At 61.3% G+C, this 21,761-nt stretch overlaps 1 protein-coding gene across 3 annotated transcripts; it reads left to right on the top strand.

The window, feature by feature from the left end:
- Window positions 1-478: 478 nt before the first annotated feature.
- On the top strand, window positions 479-18,263 carry CEP131 (centrosomal protein 131). 3 transcript variants are annotated; one of them, XM_082327050.1, is made up of 26 exons: window positions 479-540; window positions 1,652-1,850; window positions 2,894-2,979; window positions 3,768-3,882; window positions 4,316-4,434; window positions 4,981-5,094; window positions 5,239-5,388; window positions 5,784-5,901; window positions 6,685-6,801; window positions 7,837-8,005; window positions 8,156-8,256; window positions 8,387-8,569; window positions 9,850-10,041; window positions 10,186-10,323; window positions 10,904-11,029; window positions 11,134-11,250; window positions 13,769-13,871; window positions 14,205-14,406; window positions 14,695-14,802; window positions 15,001-15,118; window positions 15,310-15,384; window positions 15,471-15,613; window positions 15,927-16,104; window positions 16,196-16,392; window positions 17,898-17,958; window positions 18,053-18,263. In XM_082327050.1, exons 2-26 carry the CDS (start codon window positions 1,674-1,676, stop codon window positions 18,125-18,127), a joined length of 3,282 nt encoding a protein of 1,093 aa, XP_082183176.1. In that variant the 5' UTR covers window positions 479-540; window positions 1,652-1,673; the 3' UTR covers window positions 18,128-18,263. The 3 variants fall into 3 exon arrangements, with proteins under 3 accessions (XP_082183176.1, XP_082183175.1, XP_082183177.1); XM_082327049.1 differs by having other exon boundaries at window positions 9,847-10,041; XM_082327051.1 differs by lacking the exons at window positions 17,898-17,958; window positions 18,053-18,263 and having other exon boundaries at window positions 9,847-10,041; window positions 16,196-16,640.
- Window positions 18,264-21,761: the final 3,498 nt, after the last annotated feature.

Below are 21,761 nucleotides of genomic sequence, written 5' to 3'. Positions count from 1 at the left end.
GAGCTCCCCCTGCCCCACGGATCCCCCTGCCCCACAGCCGGGCCTTCAGTACAGCTCCCTCTGCCCCACAGCATCTCCCGCCCCTATGGGGCAAGCCCCGCCCTCGCTCCGCCCTCCTAACTGAGACCCCGCCCCTCTTCCCTCCTAGCCCCGCCTCTCCGCTCCTTTCAATGAATCGCCCCGCCCACCTACCCAAGGCCCCTCCCCTTTCTCCCTGTCCCTTTACTGACGCGGCTCCATCAGGCCACGCCTATATCCCCGCCCTCACCCCGTCAGACTCCGCCCCTCCCCAGACTCCGCCCCTCTCCCCTCCCTCATCACCAGGAGACGCCCCTTGCCCCGCCCTCCTCCCCTCGCCCCGCCCTCCTTCCGCCCCCTTCTACCAGTCAACCTATCGCTGCTCACCTCCTCGCCCCGCCCCTCCCTTCCGATTGGTGATCGCTTCCCTCCGCCCCGCCTAATAGCTGGGGCGGGGCGGTGCGCGCGGCGGCGGCAGGCTACGCGGGAGCGGAGCGGGGCCTGCTCCCACCCGGGGGTCCGGTACGGCGGGGCCGGGACCTCGTAACGGCCTCCGGGGCCCTTTGCTGGGGGGGCTGGAGCTGGGCAAGGAGGGGGCCAGGGCCTCATGGGGGGCCGGGGCTAAAGCCTCGCCCTCGGTGCTGCCCCCTCAGCGGCGTGCGGGTGCCTCTCACCCTCCTCTGGGCCCTTCTCGGTGCTTGGAGCCCCTCACCGGTGTCGCCCCTCCTGCGTGGAGCCTGGGCCTGAGCCCTTTTGTTTTCCTGGTGTGGGCCGGGCCGTTTCCATCCAGAGCCTTTTGTTTACCCGGGCTGGTGGAGCCCGAGGCATCGCCAAGGTCTCCGGTGGAGCCCCGAGGCGCGGGGTGGAACCGGGCCTGCCGGGGGAAGGGGGTTTAGGGATGGCTGAACGTAGCGCCGTGCCAAGAAATAAAGCGGTCGCGACGGCGTTTGCCGGGGGACGGCGACAGCTCCCAGCTCAGCACCGTGGCGGGAGGGGATGGAAAGGGGTGAAGCGGGGAGCGTGGCGCTTCCCGAGCTGGGAAGGGGGCTCAGCTCTCCCTGTGCTTCACCCTCCGCTTCTGAACGGCTTCTTGGCAGGGATGGGGAGTGCTTGGCGGGGGAAGGATCCCTCGGGAGCTGCCCAGTTGCTTCTTCAGCATCCCTGCCGATGCTGGGTGAGCTGAACCCCTGGCCTTCGCGGAAGGGGCCATTCGGGGCTCGCATGATCCTCTCGCAGCTGTGGTCTGGATGGAGCGAAGGAGCCCGGCGTGGGGAGCGGGGCTTTTCTCCTCTGGTTAGTTGTCTGCTGGCCTTGAAGCGAATGTCCTGACCTGTAAATGGGGCAGCAGGACGTGGGACGGACAGCTGGGGCGTTAGGTCAAAGCAGCAAGGAGATGGCTGCTGGTGCTGGGCACTGCAAGGAGTTCACCTGGAGCCTCTCCAGGCCTTGTGCTCAGGGTTATTTGGCATGTGGAAATAGAGAGGAAGGTGTTTTGTCCCATTTGAAAATGGTTACGGCTCTGCGCGCCGGTGTTTGTAGGAGTCAGCTGGGAGCAGAGCGTGTGGTTTGCTGGCCACATGAGGCTGGATGTGCTCCCCGTGCCTTCATTTCTCCATCTGCGCTGTGCTTCCAGGGCCCCTTCTCTCTGCTCGAGCATGAAGAGCGCCCGCAGCAGCTCCTCCTTCCAGGGTGCCGGTTCTGCCGGCGTGGATCTGAGCCTGACGGGCCTCCCCGCCCCGGTCTCACGGCGCCCCAGCAGTGCTTCTCCCGCCAAGCACATGGCGCGCTCCGTCTCGGTCACCGCCGACGGCAAACCGAAGAGGAACGCTCTGGTGAGTCCTGGGCAGAAGTCCTTCATCCCTGCATCCCTCCTGCTGCTCAGGGCAGGGAGGCGCGTGTCAATGGGCTGTGGGATGCCTCCCTGCGCGCCCGCTCTGCCGGCTGCGCTGAGCCCGCAGGCTGAGCTTTGAAGCGCAGCCTGGGGCGGGGGGTGGCACTGGGGAGGGTCCTGGCTCCCCCCGGGAGCATGTGGCAGCGTGGCACAGCCGCGTGTTTGTGGGGAGCAGCCGCACCACTGTCAGGAGGGGAGAATCGGGCTGGCCCAGGTGCTGGCTGGAGCTGCAACTCTGGGTGCTGCGGTGCCACACGCTCTCCCCAAATCCATTTGTCCTCAACAATCGGCTGCTCGTCAGGTCTCTTCTTGACCTTTAATGTACACAGAAGGGCAAGCAGGAAAGAGTCAGGCTTCACCCTTTTCCCTTCCTTGCCCTTCACCTCCCTGCACCAATTTCCTTCTGGAAACTCCCTGGTTCCTGGTATCTTCTGCCAGATGCTGTGGCGCTTTCAGGCCCAGCCTGTGCCTTGCCGAGCACCCTCCGTTCCTGCCGGGCTCAGCAGAGCTGGGGGCTCGGTGTCTCGCTGAGTGGGGGTTTCTATGGGTGTGTTTTCAGCAGAGTGAATGAGGCCCAGGTGCTTCCTGGGCTCTGTTCAGATCCAGTAGTGGAGAGTCTCCGCGCTCTTTGCTGAGTAATCCCTGCCTCCGTGGCAGTCTTTCTTCGCGCTCGCTCCCAGGGCAGGTAACAAGCACGGCCCTTCTGGGCTGGGGAGCTCACACAAACGAACATGTTCCTGCTGGCTCAGCAGCAGCGTGGGAGCCCGAGAGGGAGCGAGGTGTCATGGCACTCTGCCTCAAGGAGAGGCTGGCAGCCGCGGGGATGTCAGAAACATGGTGTCGGGGCTGTGTTGAAGGGGGCGGAAGGGTAGCACCGCCAGCAGTGCTATTTTAGGATGTCTGACTCACAGGGGGAGCCTGCCTAGGCCAGGCATCCCAGCTCTGCCTTAACATCGCTGCTGAATTTAGCGCTCTCCTCCACAGGAAGATGCGGGATCCCGGGCAATGAACAACCTCCGGAGGTCTAACAGCACCACCCAGGTTAACCAGCGGGTGAACAGCACACGCAGGTACAGCTCCAGCCATCGACCCGTGTCCGTCTGTCCCGTGGATGGGACTGTGTGAAACCCCACCCATCCGTCTGCCCTCCCTTGTCCTGTGAGGGAACCAGAACCTTTCAAAAACGTACATTAAGCTCTGTCATACACATCGGGGGTTACAACCTGGCCTTGGAAAGACAAGGTCTGGTTTTTTGTTTGTTTTTTTTTTTTTTTTTTTTTTTTGGAGGGGACGTCCCTTGATTAGGATTTGGGGAAATGGAGTCTATTTCTGTGGCTGGAAAGCCTCGGTCACAAAAGACACTCAATTTAATTCCAAGAGACAGGACTGTTCAGTTACAACAGCCCCTCATGGACCCTCCTGACTGTAGCTGGACTGTGTTAGCAGACAAAAAGTTCTCCTTCTGTCTCCAGCGACCTCCTAGGGCTGTCTCCAAATCGTGATTTTCCGTTCTCTTGTTGCCCTGTGCCCATCCCTTTAATATATTCTATTTCCGCACGTCATGCTGAAATCTAAAGCTCCGTATAAAAACGAATCATTCATAGATTTCATGACTGTGTAATGATTCTGCATCTCTTCTCCTCCACGTCGCGATGGCAGGCGGTAGGTGTGCCTCGGCTCTATGCTGTGCCTGTTGTCAGAGTGCCCTGCCGTGATCAGAGCGTGCTGCTCGCTGAAGCAGCCTGCGCGGGATGAGAACCCTGCTATCGCTCTCTTGTTGCCGTTTGTCTACATGCAATATTAACTCCAGAACACGTGTTCTCTCCTCCTCTTTACCTCTCCTGGGTTTGGGCTAAAGCTCAGAGCAGGCGGGAGACTTCCTGACCTTCTTTGAGAGCAGTTCTGGGGGAAGAAAGAAACTGGCGAGTCTGAGCAAAACCTCCCCGGAGAAGAAAACCACGTGGAACATCTTGGTGAGGATGGGGACGTCCTGGGGCGGGTGGGCGAAGTCAGCTCTGCTTGCTGGAGGAGTTGGCTGGGTTTGGTGGAGGAGTGGGAGGGTTTCCCTAGACCCGAGGATGGGGTGGTGCAGCTCGTCTGTGACGGCCGGGCTGGTTCTTCCTCACCCTGCAGTCAAAGCTGGCACGGTTTGGATGGCCAATGTGCTCGGCCAGTCCTCTGGCCTGCGTTGGCCTTGTCTCTGGCCTTGGGCTTTTGGCCCATCACCTCTGTGCTCCTGGCTTTTGGTGGAGGCAGGCAGAGGCGCAGGCAAAGCCTCGAGGCTGCCGTGCTGTGGAACGGAGGTTTCTTGTGTGTGGGAGAAACTGGCTTGTGAAGGAAGAGGGTGGTGTTCGAGGACGTGGGTTTGGCGCTCGCCTGTGCTTATACCTGTTGACTCCATGGCAGGACGATCAGCCGCGAGCGTTCCCAGGCCCCTCCGTCTCCCGTGGCGGTGAGCCACCAGCGGGCATGAGGAGGAAAGAAGCCACGGTGCTCCTGGCAGCCAACTTCACTGCCAACAACAGGTAGGAGGGGCAGTGCTGAACCGGAGCCTGTAGGCCTGGTGTTGGGAGGAACTACACCAAGAAAACACCCGGGCAGAGGAGGGGGTGCCAGTGCTTGGCCTCTGCCAGGGCACGGGGGGTCAAGTGCGGGGCAGAGCGATGACGGTGTGCCAGGCTGGCTGGCCAGGACGAGTTTGGAAGCTGTGCAGGAGCTCGACTGACGCGTGGGAGAGGCTGCTGTCGCTCTAGGAAAGGAAACGAGTAAAACTTGAACCTTTCAGGGCCAGGAGAGACTTAAGCCAAGGCTGTGCATAGAATAGCCTGAACAGCAGGCTGTTAGGTCTGCTTGGGCTGTGTCTGTCTGTCTGTGCGTCAGGTAACAGCTACTGGGGAGCGAGCTCTAGAAAGTGGGTGAGTTGCTTGTGAGGCCTCGCCTGCTCCTTGCCTTGGGGAAGGCTCCAGGTGGTCACGGTTGGGCTCAGGGTTGCCAGGCAGGGAGCATCTGTGGTTCACACTGTCCCCTTTGGATCCAGTAACTCCTAACGCTTTGTCTTCTCTCCACAAAAGGAGCAACAAGGGCGCGATGGGCAACTGTGTCACCACCATGGTGCACAACAACTACTCCACCACTGACAAGGGCCCCGCGCCCAAAAGCTCCAACCAGGCACCCAGCTCCCTCAAGTAAGTGGGGTCAGGTCCTGCCTTGGAGGCTGTTGCTGACTGTTCTGTTGTTGTCCTGCCTTGGAGGCTGTGCTGGCTGTTCGCGTGCTGGTGTGGCACGGGATGGGTCAGGATGGTGCCAAGTAGCTTCATCTTCTGCCTTAGCAACGTTGTCAAAGCAACCTCAAACGAGGACAGCGAAAGCAGCAGCTTCGTAAAGTCTCAGAAGAATTTCTCCAGCAACAACATCATGACCCGCAACAACAACAGCAGCCTGCCCCGGAGGAAGGAGGTGACCGAGGAGGAGGCGGAGAGGTGAGGCAGAGCCGGTGCGTGAAAGCTGATGGGAAAGGCAGGAGGGTGGTGCCAGGTGGAGGGGTGATCCCCAGGGGAGCTGGTACTGGTTTGTTCTTGTCGTGTGGGGCTCCAGATTTGGGAAGGGCCCCTCTCAGTGCGCCCGCAGGGGCTGATTTACCCTCCCCGTGACTTGGCTCTGCGCTTTGAGTTGTCCTCATCAAAGGCACAAGTTCCTCCCGCCCCAAATGTCAGCCCAGGAAAAAGCCTTGTTGAGTTGGGGTGTGAGGGGACAGAACAAGTCCCGGTGCCGTGGGTGAGCAGCCTGCGCTCTGCTGCAGCAGGACGGGGTGGTGCCGCCCGGCTGGCGGCTGAGGAGGACCCCGGGGCCACGCTGACCCTCCCTCTCCCCACAGGTTCATCCAGCAGGTGAACCTGGCCGCCGTGACCATCCAGCGCTGGTACCGACGCCACTCGCAACGGCACAAGGCGGGAGCCGCGGCTCTGGGGCGCTTGTTGGCTTCTAAAAGGGAGGTCAGTCCTGTCGCTGCCTTGTAGCACAGACCCTTCTGACACCCGTGTCCTGCTCGCCTCACTGGCAGGGGAATTTGATTCCCTTTAGTCACCAGACCCTCCAACCGAGACCTGAGCTGTCAGCGACGAGGGGGCTTTGGCTTTCCATCTAGCCAGCCCCTTGCAGTCCAGAGAGCTGAGGAGGGTCCTGTCACTGCAGAGATGCAGGGGGAAAGCCCGGGTTTGGTTCCAGGGGGAGCTCAGGCTGGGAGCCCCCAGGCTCAGCACTGCACAGCTCTGCTCTGCCAGCTCCCTTCAGCTGCGAGCAGGCAGATGCTTGGCAGCAGCAGCACAAATCCTGATGAATTCTTATTGTCTCGGACACGCTCGTGGCCAGAGGAGGGATACCCTGTCTCGGCTCATCATAGCGAAGCAGTAACAAGTTGGCTCATTAGAGAGTGACGAGTCATCTGCAGCTATTTGTGTTTCTTTGTGTTTAATTATTTATCCCAATAACGAAGAGTACCATAGCTCTTGCATGTGAGAGTCTATTTTTAAGCCTTGTCTCCTCTGTAGTTTCAGACCCAGATGACTAATAATTACATTTAGTATCTAAAGAAAAGGAGCTGCTCTAAAGTGGAGCTTTTCTGAGGGCTCTGTACGTGCATGGAGGGGAGGATTGGGGGGATGGAAAGCCTGGATATGGGGTGACCTCAGGTGCAGTGTGCCCTTTCCCTCTTCTCTGCTGTGGGTGGTGGGTGCTGGAGAGCTCTCAGTAACACTTTTGACCCTCCTCTCTGGAAGGAAAGGCAGCAGCGGATGGAGGAAGGGAATATCCTGGATTTGCATGAGAGGAAGGATGAGGAACGCCGGAAGATCCGAGAGGAGAAGGCACGCCTGGCCCGACGTGCTGCCATCCAGGTAGGGACAAGGCAAGGCCTGCGTGAGACCGGTTTGTTGGCATCTTATTGTGAGGCAGCAAGAGGGCCTCTCCTCTGCCTCTCTCAGGGCTTTGCACAAAGTAGAATTAGAGCCAGCCTTGGAAATGGAGTGCTCCCTACGGAGACGGAGGTGCTGTAGAGCGGTTTCCCGTTGTGTTCCTGCCAAGCCTTGGCAGCTCAGTTGGAGCTCGGGAAGACAGTGCTGATTTCAATCTAGTTCTCGGGGCAAGGGTGATGACGTTGAAAGAGGGAGACTGTAACTGCAGCTCCTCGGAGTGGCTGAGGACGAGAGTGCCCTGGGAAGGGGACCTTCCTCAGGAATGGGGTCCCTCCAGGGTGGGCTGAGCACTGCTCTGTGCCTGCTGGCAGGAAGCACCTTGTCGTCTTCACCCCGTTCTTGCAGCCCCCTTTGCGGCAGGAAAGGGCTGGTGCTCCTGGGGCACAGATGAGGGGCTGGCACAGACTATGGGCAATTGCATGTTGGCTTGCAGTATAGCTGAATTTTTTTTTTTTTTTTTTTAAAACCCCCAATTTCTCTTTGCCCTAAATGGAATCATATTTTGGTGGTGGGGGGTCAGGAGAGACACAGCAGTGAGCAGCTGGAGAACAGCAAAACACTGCAACAGCCTTGCAAACACGTGCTTGTGCCTTCCCAAAACTCGGCTAAGGCAGCCCCCCCGGGCACTGCGTTGCCGCTGCACTGTGCGGTGCTCGGCCCTCGGGATTTGGAGGCCCTTTATGGAACAGCGAAGGACACCGCGCAGGGCCAGGTGAACAGCCCTTGTTCACATGTGGAGCTGGCAAGACCCTGGCTACCACCTCCCCTCAGCTCAGAGCAGTGAAGAGCTGTTGTTCCTGTGCTTTCTCTTTCTCTGGAGTTGTCCTTGTTAACCCTTCGGCAGCGTGTGGGTTGTTGCTCTCTCCCAGGCCCTGGCTAGCACTTGAAGCGGTGCAGGGACGTGTCGGAACACACCCTGTGCTGGGCAGGATGCTGATGGCTTGTCTGTCCCTACAGGAACTGCACCAGAAAAGGGCCCAAAAGGCTTTGGACGCAAAGCGCTTGGCAGAAGAAGAGCTTGCGCTGGTGAAGGAGAGCAGAAGGGTAGCAAAGAAGAAGCCGGCCAAACCTGCTTCTGCAAGGAACGTCAGTCCAGCCAGCAGCGTCACCAAAGCCAATAACGCTGGTGAGCCCCTTCTGCAGGTCTCCGATGCTTTTGGAGCAGCGTGTGACGTGAGGGTGAAGGAGGGAGGTTGGAGGGGTGGTTCTCACTCTGGGGAGCTGCTTCAAAGGGGCTGGTTGTTGCAAGTGCCTGAGAACAGTCTGGTTCCTCCAGAGGCCAATTTCCACTCAGTAACTGCAGAGACAGAAGAAAGCGGCCTCGCAGACCTTGGCTCCATGCCCTCGCGGGACCCTGGGGCAGAGGACAAGCTGCAGGTGGGTCTGGCTTTGCCTCGTAGGGCTCCTGGCACCAGCTGTCCTGCCGGGGCAGCTTTGGAGCTTTTATTGACTTCTTTGGAGATCCTATAAACTCTTCTACTGCAAGGTGTGTTGTCTTCTCCCCTAGGATGTGAGCTCCAGAGAGACAGGTGGCGAGGATCTGGAGACGGTGGTGACTGCTGTCAGCCGGGCTCAGTCCAAGGTCACACTCAGTGAGCTGCTGGACACACTCAGGCTGTTGGAGGAAGAGCCAGAGCTGCTGCCCCCACCGAAGGCCTTCAAGAAGGACAGATATGCCTGGATGGATGGGGTAGGCAGAGGGCTGAGGCTGGTCGCATCCACCCCCAGACAGCAATGGCTGCCTGGTGAGAGTGGGTTCCCCTACGGGCTGCCTTCTCCCAGCCCTTGCTGGGTGCTGGAGGGTGAGAAACGCAGCTGGTTCACTTCCAGAGGAGGCGGTGGAGGAGTTTTGGAGGCGGTGGAGGAGTTTTGGAGGCGGTGGAGGAGTTTTGGAGGCGGTGGAGGAGTTTTGGAGGCGGTGGAGGAGTTTTGGAGGCGGTGGAGGAGTTTTGGAGGCGGTGGAGGAGTTTTGGAGGCGGTGGAGGAGTTTTGGAGGCGGTGGAGGAGTTTTGGAGGCGGTGGAGGAGTTTTGGAGGCGGTGGAGGAGTTTTGGAGGCGGTGGAGGAGTTTTGGAGGCGGTGGAGGAGTTTTGGAGGCGGTGGAGGAGTTTTGGAGGCGGTGGAGGAGTTTTGGAGGCGGTGGAGGAGTTTTGGAGGCGGTGGAGGAGTTTTGGAGGCGGTGGAGGAGTTTTGGAGGCGGTGGAGGAGTTTTGGAGGCGGTGGAGGAGTTTTGGAGGCGGTGGAGGAGTTTTGGAGGCGGTGGAGGAGTTTTGGAGGCGGTGGAGGAGTTTTGGAGGCGGTGGAGGAGTTTTGGAGGCGGTGGAGGAGTTTTGGAGGCGGTGGAGGAGTTTTGGAGGCGGTGGAGGAGTTTTGGAGGCGGTGGAGGAGTTTTGGAGGCGGTGGAGGAGTTTTGGAGGCGGTGGAGGAGTTTTGGAGGCGGTGGAGGAGTTTTGGAGGCGGTGGAGGAGTTTTGGAGGCGGTGGAGGAGTTTTGGAGGCGGTGGAGGAGTTTTGGAGGCGGTGGAGGAGTTTTGGAGGCGGTGGAGGAGTTTTGGAGGCGGTGGAGGAGTTTTGGAGGCGGTGGAGGAGTTTTGGAGGCGGTGGAGGAGTTTTGGAGGCGGTGGAGGAGTTTTGGAGGCGGTGGAGGAGTTTTGGAGGCGGTGGAGGAGTTTTGGAGGCGGTGGAGGAGTTTTGGAGGCGGTGGAGGAGTTTTGGAGGCGGTGGAGGAGTTTTGGAGGCGGTGGAGGAGTTTTGGAGGCGGTGGAGGAGTTTTGGAGGCGGTGGAGGAGTTTTGGAGGCGGTGGAGGAGTTTAACCATGTGGGGGCTGTGGCGAGAGCAGGGTTAGCACAGAGGATAAGGCTGGTTCCTGGGGTGCAGTGGGAGGACTGGCCTCCAGTGACAGAGAAGAGCCACCACCTCTTCTCCTAAGCCTTCCCCTGGGTGCTCATTCACAGCTGTGTCTGCCCAGCAGGAGCCCAGCTCCAATTCCCTGACTGCTGATAACTTGGAGAAGTTTGGGAAGCTGAACCACTCCCCGGGGGTCCCTGAGGACGGGGCACTGCTCTCGGAGGCCAAGCTCCAAAGCATCATCAGTTTCCTGGATGAGATGGAGAAGTCGGAACAGGAGAGGCCCAGGTCGGCCGCGTCGGCCACGCAACGGGAGGTGAGTGCTGAAGCGAGAGCCCATCTGTATTGGAGAGGTGGTGTGAGACCCTGGTGGGAAGGGTCTCCTGTCTCCTTGTCCTGGTTCCAGGTGGTCCCCACCACCTTTTAATAATTTTTTTTTTTTTTTTTTCCACTGTGGCAGGGTCTTCTCTCAGAAGAGGAGCTGGCTCACTTGGAGCAGGCGTCAGCTGTTGCCACGGAGGTTACGAGCTCCATAATGAGGCTGAAGCTGGAAGTGGAGGAGAAGAAGCGAGCCATCAGCCTGCTGCAGACAGCCCTGGTGTGTGAGCCAGATGCTCTTGCTTGCTGGGGAATGAAGACCAAGAGCTCTCAGCAGATGTTTCTTGGGGCAGTGGCTTTGAAGCACAAAATCAGGGCTCTGTGAATAGGGCTTCCCATCTGTGTCCCCAGCAAAGTACGGCAGCATTCCTGGAGCTAGTGCCGAGGAGCCGGAGGGCCAGAGGTTGCTGGCACGCCGCTGTCCCAGTCACTGTTAGTGTGGGAAAGACCTGCAAGGTCCTTCCCGGTCTGCTGTGGGCTTAGCTCAGACTTTTCCTTGCTTCCCTGATTTGAAAGGCATCCTCAAACTCCCCTCCCTGGCAGGTGCCGGGCTAGTACAGAAGCCCTCGCTCAGGACCTGGGCTGAACTCTCTTTTCCTCTCTCCCATGGGGGTTTGGATGTTCTTGCTGACAGCAAGGCTGGAGGTATCAGTACCAGGCACTTTGATTTAGCTCTGTTCCTCCTTGTTCTGGCCCGACGGTGCCTTCCAGGTTCGGTAGTTATCTCCTGTACACATGCTGGGGCTGGTGTAACTTCTCCCTCTAATGTCTCGTGGCTATTTCTTCCCTACATCCAAAAGGCTCAGCAGAGGGAACTGACTGTCCGGCACATCAAACAGACTGAGAAGGAGCTCGGCCACCAGCTCAGACTGCAGAGGGAACAGTATGAGGCAGCTATCCAGAGGCATCTGGCCTTCATTGACCAGGTAATCTCTTATCCCAGCTCAGACTGATGCTTCTGAAGCCAGAAGCGGAGGTTGCTCTACCCTGCCTGGCTGCCTGATGCCTTTTTTTTCTTCACCTTGCCCAGCTCATTAATGATAAGAAGCTGCTGAGTGAGAAGTGTGAGGCTGTGGTAGCTGAGCTGAAACAAGTGGACCAGAAGTACGGCAAGAAGATCACCCAGATGCAGGAGCAGCATGAGCTGGTGAGGGGATTGGGAAGTTGGGGGGCAGGGAGACGAGACGTGCTGTGGCCAGAGTTGGTTGGTTTTGCTCAGATGGGGCCTCTGTCCAGAGCAGTACGGTCTCTCTCACTTTGGTCGTTCTGGGGACCTGTTTTCTGTGCACAGAAGGTTGGTGTCACCCATGGAGCTTTGCCCTGGCTCCCCAAGAGGCTGCTGTCCTCTGCTGCCCAAAGCCAGGTGCATGGGACTGACCAAGGGACAGTGCCAGCTCCCTGACAGACATCTTGCTGCAGACAGAGCTCTCCCCCAGCTGCAGGGTGACCAGGGCATCTCGCTTCAGCAGAGGTGAAAGCAGGCGCTGGCACAGACCTGATGCCACAGAGGAATTTGTACCTGTGGCCATATCCTCCTGAGCTGGGTGACTTCCAGCCCCCTTTGCAGGAGCAGGGATGCTCTCAGAGCTAAATGGGGATAAGACTATAAAGGAATAAGTGGTAGTAACAGACCTCTGGGGGTTTCGCTGGGCTGTTGCCCTGACCAGCACCCAAACACACAGAGGGCTGATTCCCCGGGAAAGGATGTGCTGCCTGCTCGTGGGAGCTGGCTGGCAGCTTCCCTCGGGAGTGTGCAGAGAGCTCCCTCTCCCGCAGATGGAGACAGTTCAGCTCGCCCTGTGCCGGGCCTGGCAGGAAGGCAGCGCTGCTGGCTCGCAGCTCAGCTGCAGGGCTCGTCCTGGCTCTGCTGCCCTGGTCCCTGCTCACCTTTGGCCTTGCAGCCGAGCTCATGCCCAGGGCTCCGGAGTGGGGCAGGCGTTTGCACCAGTCTGAGCCTGTTCAGACAGACGCCCTCATGCAAACAAAGCAAAGGCTCGCTCGCCTCGCTTTGCCATACTGTTTAAGCCTGAGTTTTGAGCCCAGCTGAGAGGAAGAAGGTGGCGTAGTATTGCTGTGCTTGGTGCGTGGAGGGATGGGGCTGGTTTTGCTGCCGCAGCCTGTGCGGGGCAGAGGAGGTGCCTCTCTTACCTCTCGCTCCCCGCTCGCAGCAAGGCAGCAGTGGTGGGAATGGCCCGGGAGCCTGGCTCTGCTCTCCGGCCGTTTTGTTGTCCCTGCTCCTGGTGAGCCGGGCTCCGACCGCGTGGCACGCTCCCTGGCAGGGCTGGCTCTGCCCCCGTCCTGGAGCTGCGATCGCCGGCGGTGCTGCCAGGCCCTTGGTGCATCTGTGTAACTGCCCGTTTGGCTGCGCCTCCCCTCCCTCCCGTGGGACCCCTGCGCACCCATCGCCCTGCCCGATGCTCTCGCGTACGCTTGGCTGTTTGGTTTTGCCGCTCTCCCCTCCCGTCTCCCCTCTCCCCCGTGACTCTGCGATTCCCCTTCTCTCTCCATCCCCTCCTTTCTTTCTCCCCAGGTCTGGCGCACTTTGGGCCCCTTTTGCGAGGTAAATGTGGTCTTTGCTCTTTTTTGTGCCTTGCCCTTCTGCTCTCGCGCCCTGACCCGCTCCAGCTCCGCAGGCACCTGCAGGCAGCAGGGCTGGGATGGGAACTCCCCGCTCAGCAGCAGGGTCAGCCCCGTGAAGGAGCCCCTTCACCCCGTCTCCTCAGGCCACGTGCTCAGCTGCTGCCTTCAGGCTGTCCCTGTCTTCCTGTGCTGATTTTCCTACCCTTTTTTCCCTAAGAGCGAGTCCAGGGCTGTGCGAGTGGCCCCCTGCTATTTCCCGCTCCTCTTTGCACAGCAGCCATTGGGTGTCCTGCCGCACGCTTGTCCTCTGGAGCTGTGACATGTCCCGTGTCCTGCACGTGGACGTCATCTCCCCGTGCCGAAACGGAGCCGTTTCTGGCTGGGCTGGGCCTTCCACTGACCGGTGCCTTTCTCACCAGAAACCCCAGTACAGAAGTGCTGGGGAAGAGCTCCGCGGGCAGCAGGGCCTGGGTGTTTCTCCAGCTTTTTTGCTGGAGAGGAGGGCTGAGGAGGTAAATGCAGGCAGAAGGGGAACCGAGAGCAGCAGCTGTGCAGCCTTTGAGTCTTTGAAGAGTTTTGGGATGCTGCAGGAGCCTGGTTTTGGTGGTACCGCAGTGCTGGGAGGCGTGTCTGTCTGTCTGTCCTCCTGCCAGAGGGTGTTCATGCCAGGGAGAGGGAAGGCTGGGAAGGAAGCATCTTCACACACGACCCTGCATCTGCTGACAGACGGACTGCCCTGCACGCCAGGACTGTCAGCAGCCCCAATTCCCCTCTCCCCTCCGTAGGCGCTCTCATGTCTCAGCCAGCGAGTGCTTTCCCGAGGGTTTTGCTCTTCTCCCCCGTGCTGAGGGTCTGCGGGGCAGCAGCAGCCCCATCCCGTGAGAGAGAGGAGAGGGCACTGGGAGATCGTACGGCTGCTTCTCTGGGCTGGGAGAACGTGCCTGGCCGGGGCTGCGCGAGTTGTCTGTGTGCAGCTCAGGCCGTCTGCTCCTGCCTGCAACGTCTTTCTCAACAGCCGGGCTCCCAGGCTAACGGGTTTTCTCCCCTAGCTTGTCTCTGAAGCTTTCCCGTTTGCTTCCAAACAGGAGATTAAGAAACTGAAGGAACTGATGAGCGCAACCGAGAAAATCAGGCGGGAGAAATGGATTGATGAGAAAACGAAAAAGATCAAAGAAATCACTGTGAAAGGTATGGTCACGTTCCCTCCGTGGTGCCTGGAGCTGGGCTGGTCTAGGGGTCACCTCTGTGCTGGTCCAGGAGAGGGGCTGTGGCTGCAGAAGCTGCTGGCAGCTCGGGGAAGAGCTGCTCAGCGTGGGCAGTCTCTGCTCCCTGTGTTTGGTAGAGGTGGATGCTAGAGGGCAAGAAAGCCTGTGCATGCTCACCCCCCCTTTTCTTACCAGCCCCTCTTTGGTAGTTGATGTGTTTGCAGCCTCCTCGCCAGTTGGTCAGGGCCAAGAGCACCAGTGTTGGGGTCCAGACAGCCCTGAGGCTGAGCGGTAACTGTCCTTCCCGCTGCCCCAGGGCTGGAGCCGGAGATCCAGAAGCTCATCGCCCAGCACAGGCAGGACATCAGGAAGCTGAAGATGCTGCACGAGGCCGAGCTGCTGCAGTCGGACGAGCGGGCTGCCCAGCGCTACGGCCGGCAGGCAGAGGAGCTGCGGGGCCTGCTGGAGCGGGAGAAGGAGGAGCAGAGCCAGCGGGAGAGGGAGCTGGCCCGGCAGCGGTACGTTGTCACGAGGGGAGGCTTGAGGGCGGTTTGGGGCTCACAGCACGGAGGTGGTGTCCAGCACCCATGTGCCAGTGGGTTCCCAATATTTGCAGCAGTTAATATCCATGGGGAGCAGCCCCTTTCCCTCCACCAGCCTGAGGTGGGAGATGCCAGTGAACCAGGGGCATCCTCCAGCATCAGACCAGCCCCGTGTCGGCTGCGGGAGGGATGGGATGGGGCAGGGTGAAGAGGCGGACGAATGCCTGAAGGCAGGCGCATCCCTGAGGCTGCTCTGCCCTGCAGGTGTGAGCAGCAGCTGGAGCAGGAGGAGCAGGCGCTGCAGCAGCAGCGGCGCCGGCTCTATGCGGAGGTGGCCGAGGAGAAGGAGCGGCTCAGCCAGCAAGCGGCCAGGTGAGAGGGCCGGCAGCAGGGCCCACACGTGGCCGAGGGCTGGAGGCAGCTTGGAGTGGGTGGGGCTGGTTTCCCCAGGCCAGGATCTGGTAGGAAGAGGGATGGTGCTTGAGGAGGGCCAAGGGGGAGCGTCCCGAGGAGGGGGCGGCGAGGCTGGGCTGGCGCAGATGTTGGGAGCTGCGGTCTGTGTGCGGGCAGGCAGAGAGCGGAGGCGGAGGAGCTGCGGCAGCAGCTGGAGGCGAGCAGCTCGGCCGTCACCAGGGCGCTGAAGGAGGAGTACGCAAAGGAGAAGGAGGAGCAGGAGAGGCGGCATCAGGTCTGGTTTTCCCCTCGCCCCTGAGCCCTGGATTGGTGTTCTTGGGTGCGAACAGTCCAGTCCCCAGCGCATGGCTGTCGTGACATGTGCTGGTGCTGCTGAGCCCAGTGTCCGGTGCTGGGGGGCTGATCCCAGCCGGCATGGGGTGCTGCGGCCGCTGGAGCTGAGCGGTTACGTTCTTGTCTCTGCAGGCAGAAGTGAAGGTCCTGAAGGACCGGCTGGAGATCGAGAAGCAGGCCTGGGAGGCGAACTACATGAAGAAGGAGGTAACAGCAAGGGCTGCCCTTCTCCAAAGGTGCCACCCTCGGGCTCTGAGAGGGATTGAGGCAACGTTTGCCATCTCTGTCCCCAGGAAGCCTGGCTGCTCGCCCGGGAGCGGGAGCTACGGGAGGAGGTGAGGAAGGAGAGAGACAAAGAGATCGAGTTGGTGATCCAGCGCCTTGAGGCCGATATGTCCTCAGCCAAGGAGGAGTGCGAGAGGGCAGCAGAGAACAGGTAGGGGGGAGAGGGAGGAGGGAGCCTTCAAGTCCCAGCTCCTCATGGGCTGGTCTCCTTCCCGAGCCCTGCGCATCTCCCCAGCAAGCTCTGGACACGGTAGCTTGCGGGTGTGAGCAGCGTTAGTGCAGGAAGGAGTGGCTCACAGGGGTGAAGTTTACCTCTCACTTGGAGATCCGGGGCTGTTTCCTCCATGGGGCAGATCCCCCCGCCTTGCTGCTGTGTTGTGGTCCCTCCTGGAGCACGAAGGTGGCTGGGGATGGTCCCTGCAGCGCCGGGCTGAGCCAGGTTGCCTGTCCTTTCCTCCTGTTAGGATTAAGAGGATCCGAGACAAGTATGAGGTAGAGCTCCAGGAGCTGGAGAGGTCTGAGCGGAAGCTGCAGGAGCGCTGCAACGAGCTGAAGGGGCGGCTGGCAGAGCTGGAAGGGGAGAGCATTCGTCTGCAGGGCCTGCTGAAGCACAAGGAGCAGGAGGTGGAGGAGACGCGGAAGGTGGGTGAGCTCCGTGCCCTGCCTGGCTCCATCCCCCTGCATTGCCCCGTGCCTGTTGGCGTCTTGATGTCACCTCTCTGCCCTGCTGCAGGTGAGGGACCAGCTGGCCCAGGAGCGGAGCAGCCTGGCAGAAGTGATCCGGCAGGAATTCGCTGACAGGCTGGTGGGGACAGAGGAGGAGAACAAGCGGCTAAAGGCGGAGATGGCAGAGATGCGAGCCCGGCAGCGCCTGGAGCTGGACAGGGTAGTGCGGGAGAAGGACAAAGAGCTGGAGGAGGTTCACAGGAGGTGAGGCTGCCTGGGCTTTGCTGCCCTGGGCTGGGCTCGTAGCTGGGGCTGTGGGTGCAGAGCTGGCCCGGGGTGCGTTGCAGGAGCGCGTCCACAGTGCTGCATCCTCAGGCATGGCTTCCAGTCCTGTCAGAGCAAAATGGGCAGCAGAGTCACCCGAGCTGGCTGCCTGCTCAGCCACCGTGAGTCCTCTGGCCCTTCTGACTTCTGGCCTGCTCTGTGTCATCTTGTCCCCAGGGCTGCTCCCTTGCATGCCTGGAGGATGCGAGTGTCAGGGGGGGCAGCTGGAGCAGTGTGAGGGCTCCTGCCAGGAGAGGCCACTGGTGCACAGCTCCATCTGCGGTTCCTCCCTGCCAGGGGCACGTCGAGCCGGCCGGGCTCACGGTCAGCTCCTGGAGGGCTCCGCCATGGGTAGCACATGCTGATTTGCTGCTCCAGAGGGGCCAGGCGACCGATGTTCCCCCTGGCCCCAAGTGCAGGGGAGGGAGCAGCCTGCTGCTGGGTCAGGGCTTGGCCACAGAGGTTGTGGGCAGCTGTGACAGCCCCAAAACGTGCCAGGGCCCCAGGCTGTTGGCTGCACAGCACCTCAAGGACCTGCTTTGTGGGGAGCAGGGGCTGTGCTCGTGAGCAGGGCTCCGGTGCTGTGGGGCTGTGCTTTGGGGCTCTGCTCCATCCTGTGGGACTGTGCTGTGGGGCTCTGCTCCGTCCTGTGCTCAGTGGGGAAATGGTGCTGGGAGCCGGGCTCAGTGTCGGGCAGCGACAGCGTAAGGCTTCCTCTTCCCTCGAGTCTGCCTGCGGGGGAGGGATTTTGCAAGTGAAAGGAGAATCGGAACGGGAAGCGCATCGTCTCCTGCGGGAGCTCTTTCTGCGTGGGGCAGAGCTAACAGCTCCAGCGTGGTGCAGAGCTGTCCCTCCTGTCGGTGTCTGTACAGAGCTGCTCACCACCAGCTGTAACAAGAGGCTGTTGTACGAGCACACGGAGCTCGCCAGCTTTCTTGGATCCTGCTGAGTGATTCCCACTCACTCTGAGATCCAGGGTCATACCTTGAGTACGAGATAACGAGGATCCCCTTTCCCCTTCTGTCCCTTATTTACAGCCTGGCAAAGGTTGAAATGCAGAAAGTCTGGTGCTCTGGGAGCTGTGGGGAAGAGTCCAGCCATGAGGCAGCAATTGTGGGCTTGAGAAATGGGAAGAAACTTAAAATCCCCTTCCTGTGGTCCTGTTAATTAATTAAGTCTTGTGAAGCTGATGTCCCCTTCTTCCTATAGATGACTCGATCCAAACTATGTAATGCTCACCAAGGAATAAAGGCGCTTCCAGTGTGTAATGGCACCACGAGCCCAGAGCTGCTGCTCTTTGGCTTGCTGCAGCGCACCGGCTGGGGGGAGAGGGGCTGTGCCTCCCCCAGTGCTGAAATCGCCCTCCTGGGGCACGGGGCCAGCCCGCTGTTTGGGGCTGGGCACTGGGGATGGGGTCCCCAGCCTCTCTGTGTCCGTCTGCTCAGGGTGAAGACGGCGGTCATGAGGAAGGAGGAGAGCGTGAGCAGCCTTCGGAAGCAGTACGAAGTGAGTGAGGGGGGCAGCCGGCCCCCCCTGCCCCTCGGGCTGTGGCTCTGCCCCGGGGCGCAGCGAGCTCTCCCTCTCGTGTGCTCTGTTGCAGGCGGCCGTGCAGAGAGCCGACCGCCTGGAAGCCCTCCTCGAGCAACAGCGAAAGCAGCTGCTGGCCGCCAAATGACCACCCTGCCGTGCAGGGCTGAGGGTGCTCCGCAGCACCCGCTGGACCCACGCTGGGGGGGAGCAGACACCTGTATGCGTGGGGCTGGGGTCAGGCTCTCCTCCACCCTTGTTTTTCACAGCCTGCTCCCGGTGCCGCGGCCGCAAGCCCTGCCGGGGCACTCGGCAGCCTTCAGGTGTTCAGTGGTTGTGTTTTAACAATAGATCTGCGCTGGTTTCTACAGCTGTTTCTGTCTGATCTGTGTCCCCTGGGGAAACGGGGGGCCTCTGCCCCACTGGCATCCATGACTTCTTTTTCTTCGCCCGTGCATTTGTCCCTCCCCTGTGCGTGTCTGTGCCCCAGCACCAGCCGCTCTCGCTCGTGGTGCGAGCGGGCACCAGACCCTCGTGTTCCTGCATCTCCAGGCCTTTCCCGTGGTGGGATGCGTGGGACCTGCGGGTCAGGGCTGAGCTGGGGGACAGAAGCCTCCTCTCAGGAGCAGATGGAGATTTTGAGGTCAGGGGCTGGGCTGAGCCCCCCCTGTTCCCACCGGCCGGTGAGGGATGGGTGGAGGGGGGAGCTGTCGCTGAGTATATGGGTGCTGGCTCTGACGGTGCCCGGCTCCCTGCTCTGTGCCTTGCTTCCCTCTGAAAACGAAATATCTGGGATGATGCGGGGAGATCCAGCGGGGCCGGACGTGGTCCCATAGCCTCTGCTACCTGCAAATCTCTCAGCGCCCCGTGACAGCAACGGGAAATGCCTGGGCCGGGCCACCGGCATCTGTTTCCTCTCAGCAGGGAGCGTGCGACCGCTCCTCTCCAGCCTTTTCCCTCCAAGGAGGCCGGGGCTCGGTGCGAGGGGCGAGCAGATGTCTGCTCATCGGAGTCCCAGGGTGTTTCCCATCTGCCCGGCCCCTGTGCTCAGCTGGGCAGCGCCGGGCGGGAGGTGGGCCTCCCTCCGCCCCACAGCAGCGCTGCCAGAGCCCCCTTCCTCCTGGGGCGACCTAACTGCGCTATGAGCTGCAAGGTGGGGCTCGGCGGGACCCTTCCTCACTCCGGAGGAGCTCGGCTGCTTCCTGGCGCTGGCATTTGTCCTGGCGTGGGCTCCTGGCTGCAGCTTCCTGGGAGGACGCGGTCCCAAGGCACCTATGGGTGCCATCGGCCCACGAATGCCCCTTACCCCTGCCCGTGCTTTGGCACTTGGCATGGATGTCCTGGGTGCTGCTGCCTGTGGCAGAGAGGCAGAGGCTGGCTGGGTCCTGCCCGGCTCCTTTCCCTTCTGGCTGTGCCGATCTCTGCTTCCCCCTCGCCGAGCTGCCCCTCTCAGCCGTCTGAACAAGCAGCAAGGATGGGGAGGAGCGCGCAGCCCCGTTTTCCCCGGGAAAGGCTGGGCACGGTGCTTGTTTTCACTGTTGTTGCTTTTCTAACGACCGTTTCCTGAGCACCGCTTCCGTCTTCCACCCCTTCGCAGCCACCGCTTGGGCCACCCAGGGCCTTGTGCCGGCATCTCCTGCTCCCAGCACCGCGCGGCCTCGGCTGGACGCTGCTGTGGTTAAATTGATTAATTATGTGAAATCTGGCGTGGGAGGACAAGAGGGGATCAGCCCCCTCCCTGCCTGCCTGGGGGGGGCTCGTGCCTGTGCGCAGCCCTGTTGACCATGTGTGGGATGGCAGCACCCTGTGCCCCGTCCGGCATCACCGGCTGTGAGGTGAGCACCCACGCACGGTCCCTGGGTGCCCCATGTGCCTGGCCCTGCTCCTGCAGCCTCCCCTGGGGCTCAGCCCTCCCCTGGGGCTCAGTCCTCCAGCGTCTTCCTCGCCCTGCCCTTCCACAGCGTCGCCCAGGCTAATTTCTAGGCCAGTGCCCGGTTCAGGCATGAATAAATCAGCAGCGTTGCATAACCGGGGATGCAGATTTTCACCGGATGGCTGCCTGCGCCCTGCTGCCGCGCCAGCGCTGGACGCCCACCTCCCCGCACCCCGGGAGTCCCCTGGGACTGGGGCCGTCAGCCACGCGGCACAAGCCCTGTCCCTGCCGGCCAGCGGCACGGCGGGCAGTTAGCAAGGCTGTCGGTGGTGGTGCGGCCGTTGCAGGCTCTATCAAAGATCCCCAATTAAGAAGCCCCTCTCCCCCCGCTGGGATTAGGCGGGATGAGCGGAGCCCGTTGGCTGCTGACAAGCCCGACTGCTGCGCCGGGAAGGAGGTCAGGAGCGCAGGGTGCTTTTGGCAGCCGCCGCGCAGAGATCGCAGCTCAATCTGGTGTCTGCCCTGGAGGGGATTAGCTGAGACCCCAGACGAATCAGCCGGGAAGCCGGAGCAAGTTGGCAGGATCCATGCGGGGTAATCTCCCCCGCTAATTGGGGCGAGCGTGCTGCTCGCCTGCCTGAGACGTGGCAGCAGCGCTGCCCGGCCGAGGAGGGGACGCCGCTTGGGCTTGGTGCCACGTTGTGCCTCGTGCCGGCCGTGGGGTTCTGCCCAGGGTGGGACCGTCCCCACCGCAGCCCCGAGCTCAGGGCTGCACCCCGGGTGGTGCCTGGGGGGATCCTTGCTGGGGCTTTTGGCCTCAATTCGTCTTTGGGATCTTCTCTTTCACAGCCACGTCAGAAAACTGCAAAGAACTGGGGTGAGAGGAGGGCGGCTGGGGGCACAGAGCGGGCCCGGGGCGGTGGGCAGTGCTGGGGGTGGCAGCAGGTTTCAGGGACCCTGACACGGCTTAACCCTGCTCCCGACTGTGTCAAATGGAGCTACTGGGGCTGAGCACCGGGGCCGTCACCGGGGCAAGGAGGGTGCCCGGGTGTGGGGCTGCTGTGCACGGGGTCGCGGCTGAGCTGGGGGTCCCAGGTCTCCCCAAGGAGGGCAGGGCAGTGCAGTGCAGCCAGGCTGGGCAGGCACACGCACCATCCCCTCCCCAGCATCATCCTCATCCCCTATCCCAGCCCACCCCTGTCCTTGTCCTCATCCTCTTTCCCATCCCATCCTCATCTCCATCTCCATCTCCATCTCCATCTCCATCTCCATCTCCATCCTGTCCCATCCCATCCCAGTCCTCATCCCCATCCCATCCCATCCCATCCTGCCCTAGATGGGCTCCTGCATGCCAGGAGGGAAGGGACACTGGGTACCAGGGCTGCATACGTGGGGAGCTGCCCTGCCACCCCCGAACACGACAGCGGGGTGATTTCATCCCCTCCCACTCGCCAAAGCCACCGCAGCGGTGGCAGGCTTCCCTGCCTGGCAGCGGGAAGGCCTCGAGCTCGTCCTCCTCCCGCCCTGCCGTCGGGACCGGCTGCGTGTGCTCAAGGTGCTGTGGGTGGCTGGGATGGGTGGGTGCCCGGCGCAGGCTGCGGGATGAGCTGGTGGGTGCCGGTGAGGGCTCTGCGCAGCCACCCGCCCCCACCTGCATCCAGGCTTGCCGTGACTCAGCCGGCACCAGCGCAGCCGCATGAGGAGCGGGGCTGGCCGTGCAAACTGCCCCGGTGGTGCCTGGCCGCCTGCTCCCCATGGGACCGCGGCTGCGCCGGTGGGTGCAGATGCCGCCGCAGCTCCGAGAGAGCCCAAACCCCACCCCCCCCCGGTGCTGGGCGCCGTGCGGGGCAGCGCTGGGTTTGCTTGGCTGCTCTGAGGCCTGGGAAGGTGAACGGGGGAGCTCGGGGGG

This window comes from Platalea leucorodia (genome assembly GCF_965183815.1).
Source record: "Platalea leucorodia genome assembly, chromosome: 14".
Lineage (NCBI taxonomy): Eukaryota > Metazoa > Chordata > Aves > Pelecaniformes > Threskiornithidae > Platalea > Platalea leucorodia.
This window is presented reverse-complemented; position numbering and strand designations above follow the sequence as displayed.

Excerpts from the sequence above, each read along its gene's own strand:
- CEP131 (XM_082327049.1), top strand. The coding sequence starts at position 1,674 with ATGAAGAGCGCCCGCAGCAGCTCCTCCTTCCAGGGTGCCGGTTCTGCC. Across the intron at positions 4,435-4,980 it reads AACTTCACTGCCAACAACAG|GAGCAACAAGGGCGCGATGG; the intron begins GTAGGAGGGGCA and ends TCTCCACAAAAG. Across the intron at positions 11,030-11,133 it reads ATCTGGCCTTCATTGACCAG|CTCATTAATGATAAGAAGCT; the intron begins GTAATCTCTTAT and ends CACCTTGCCCAG.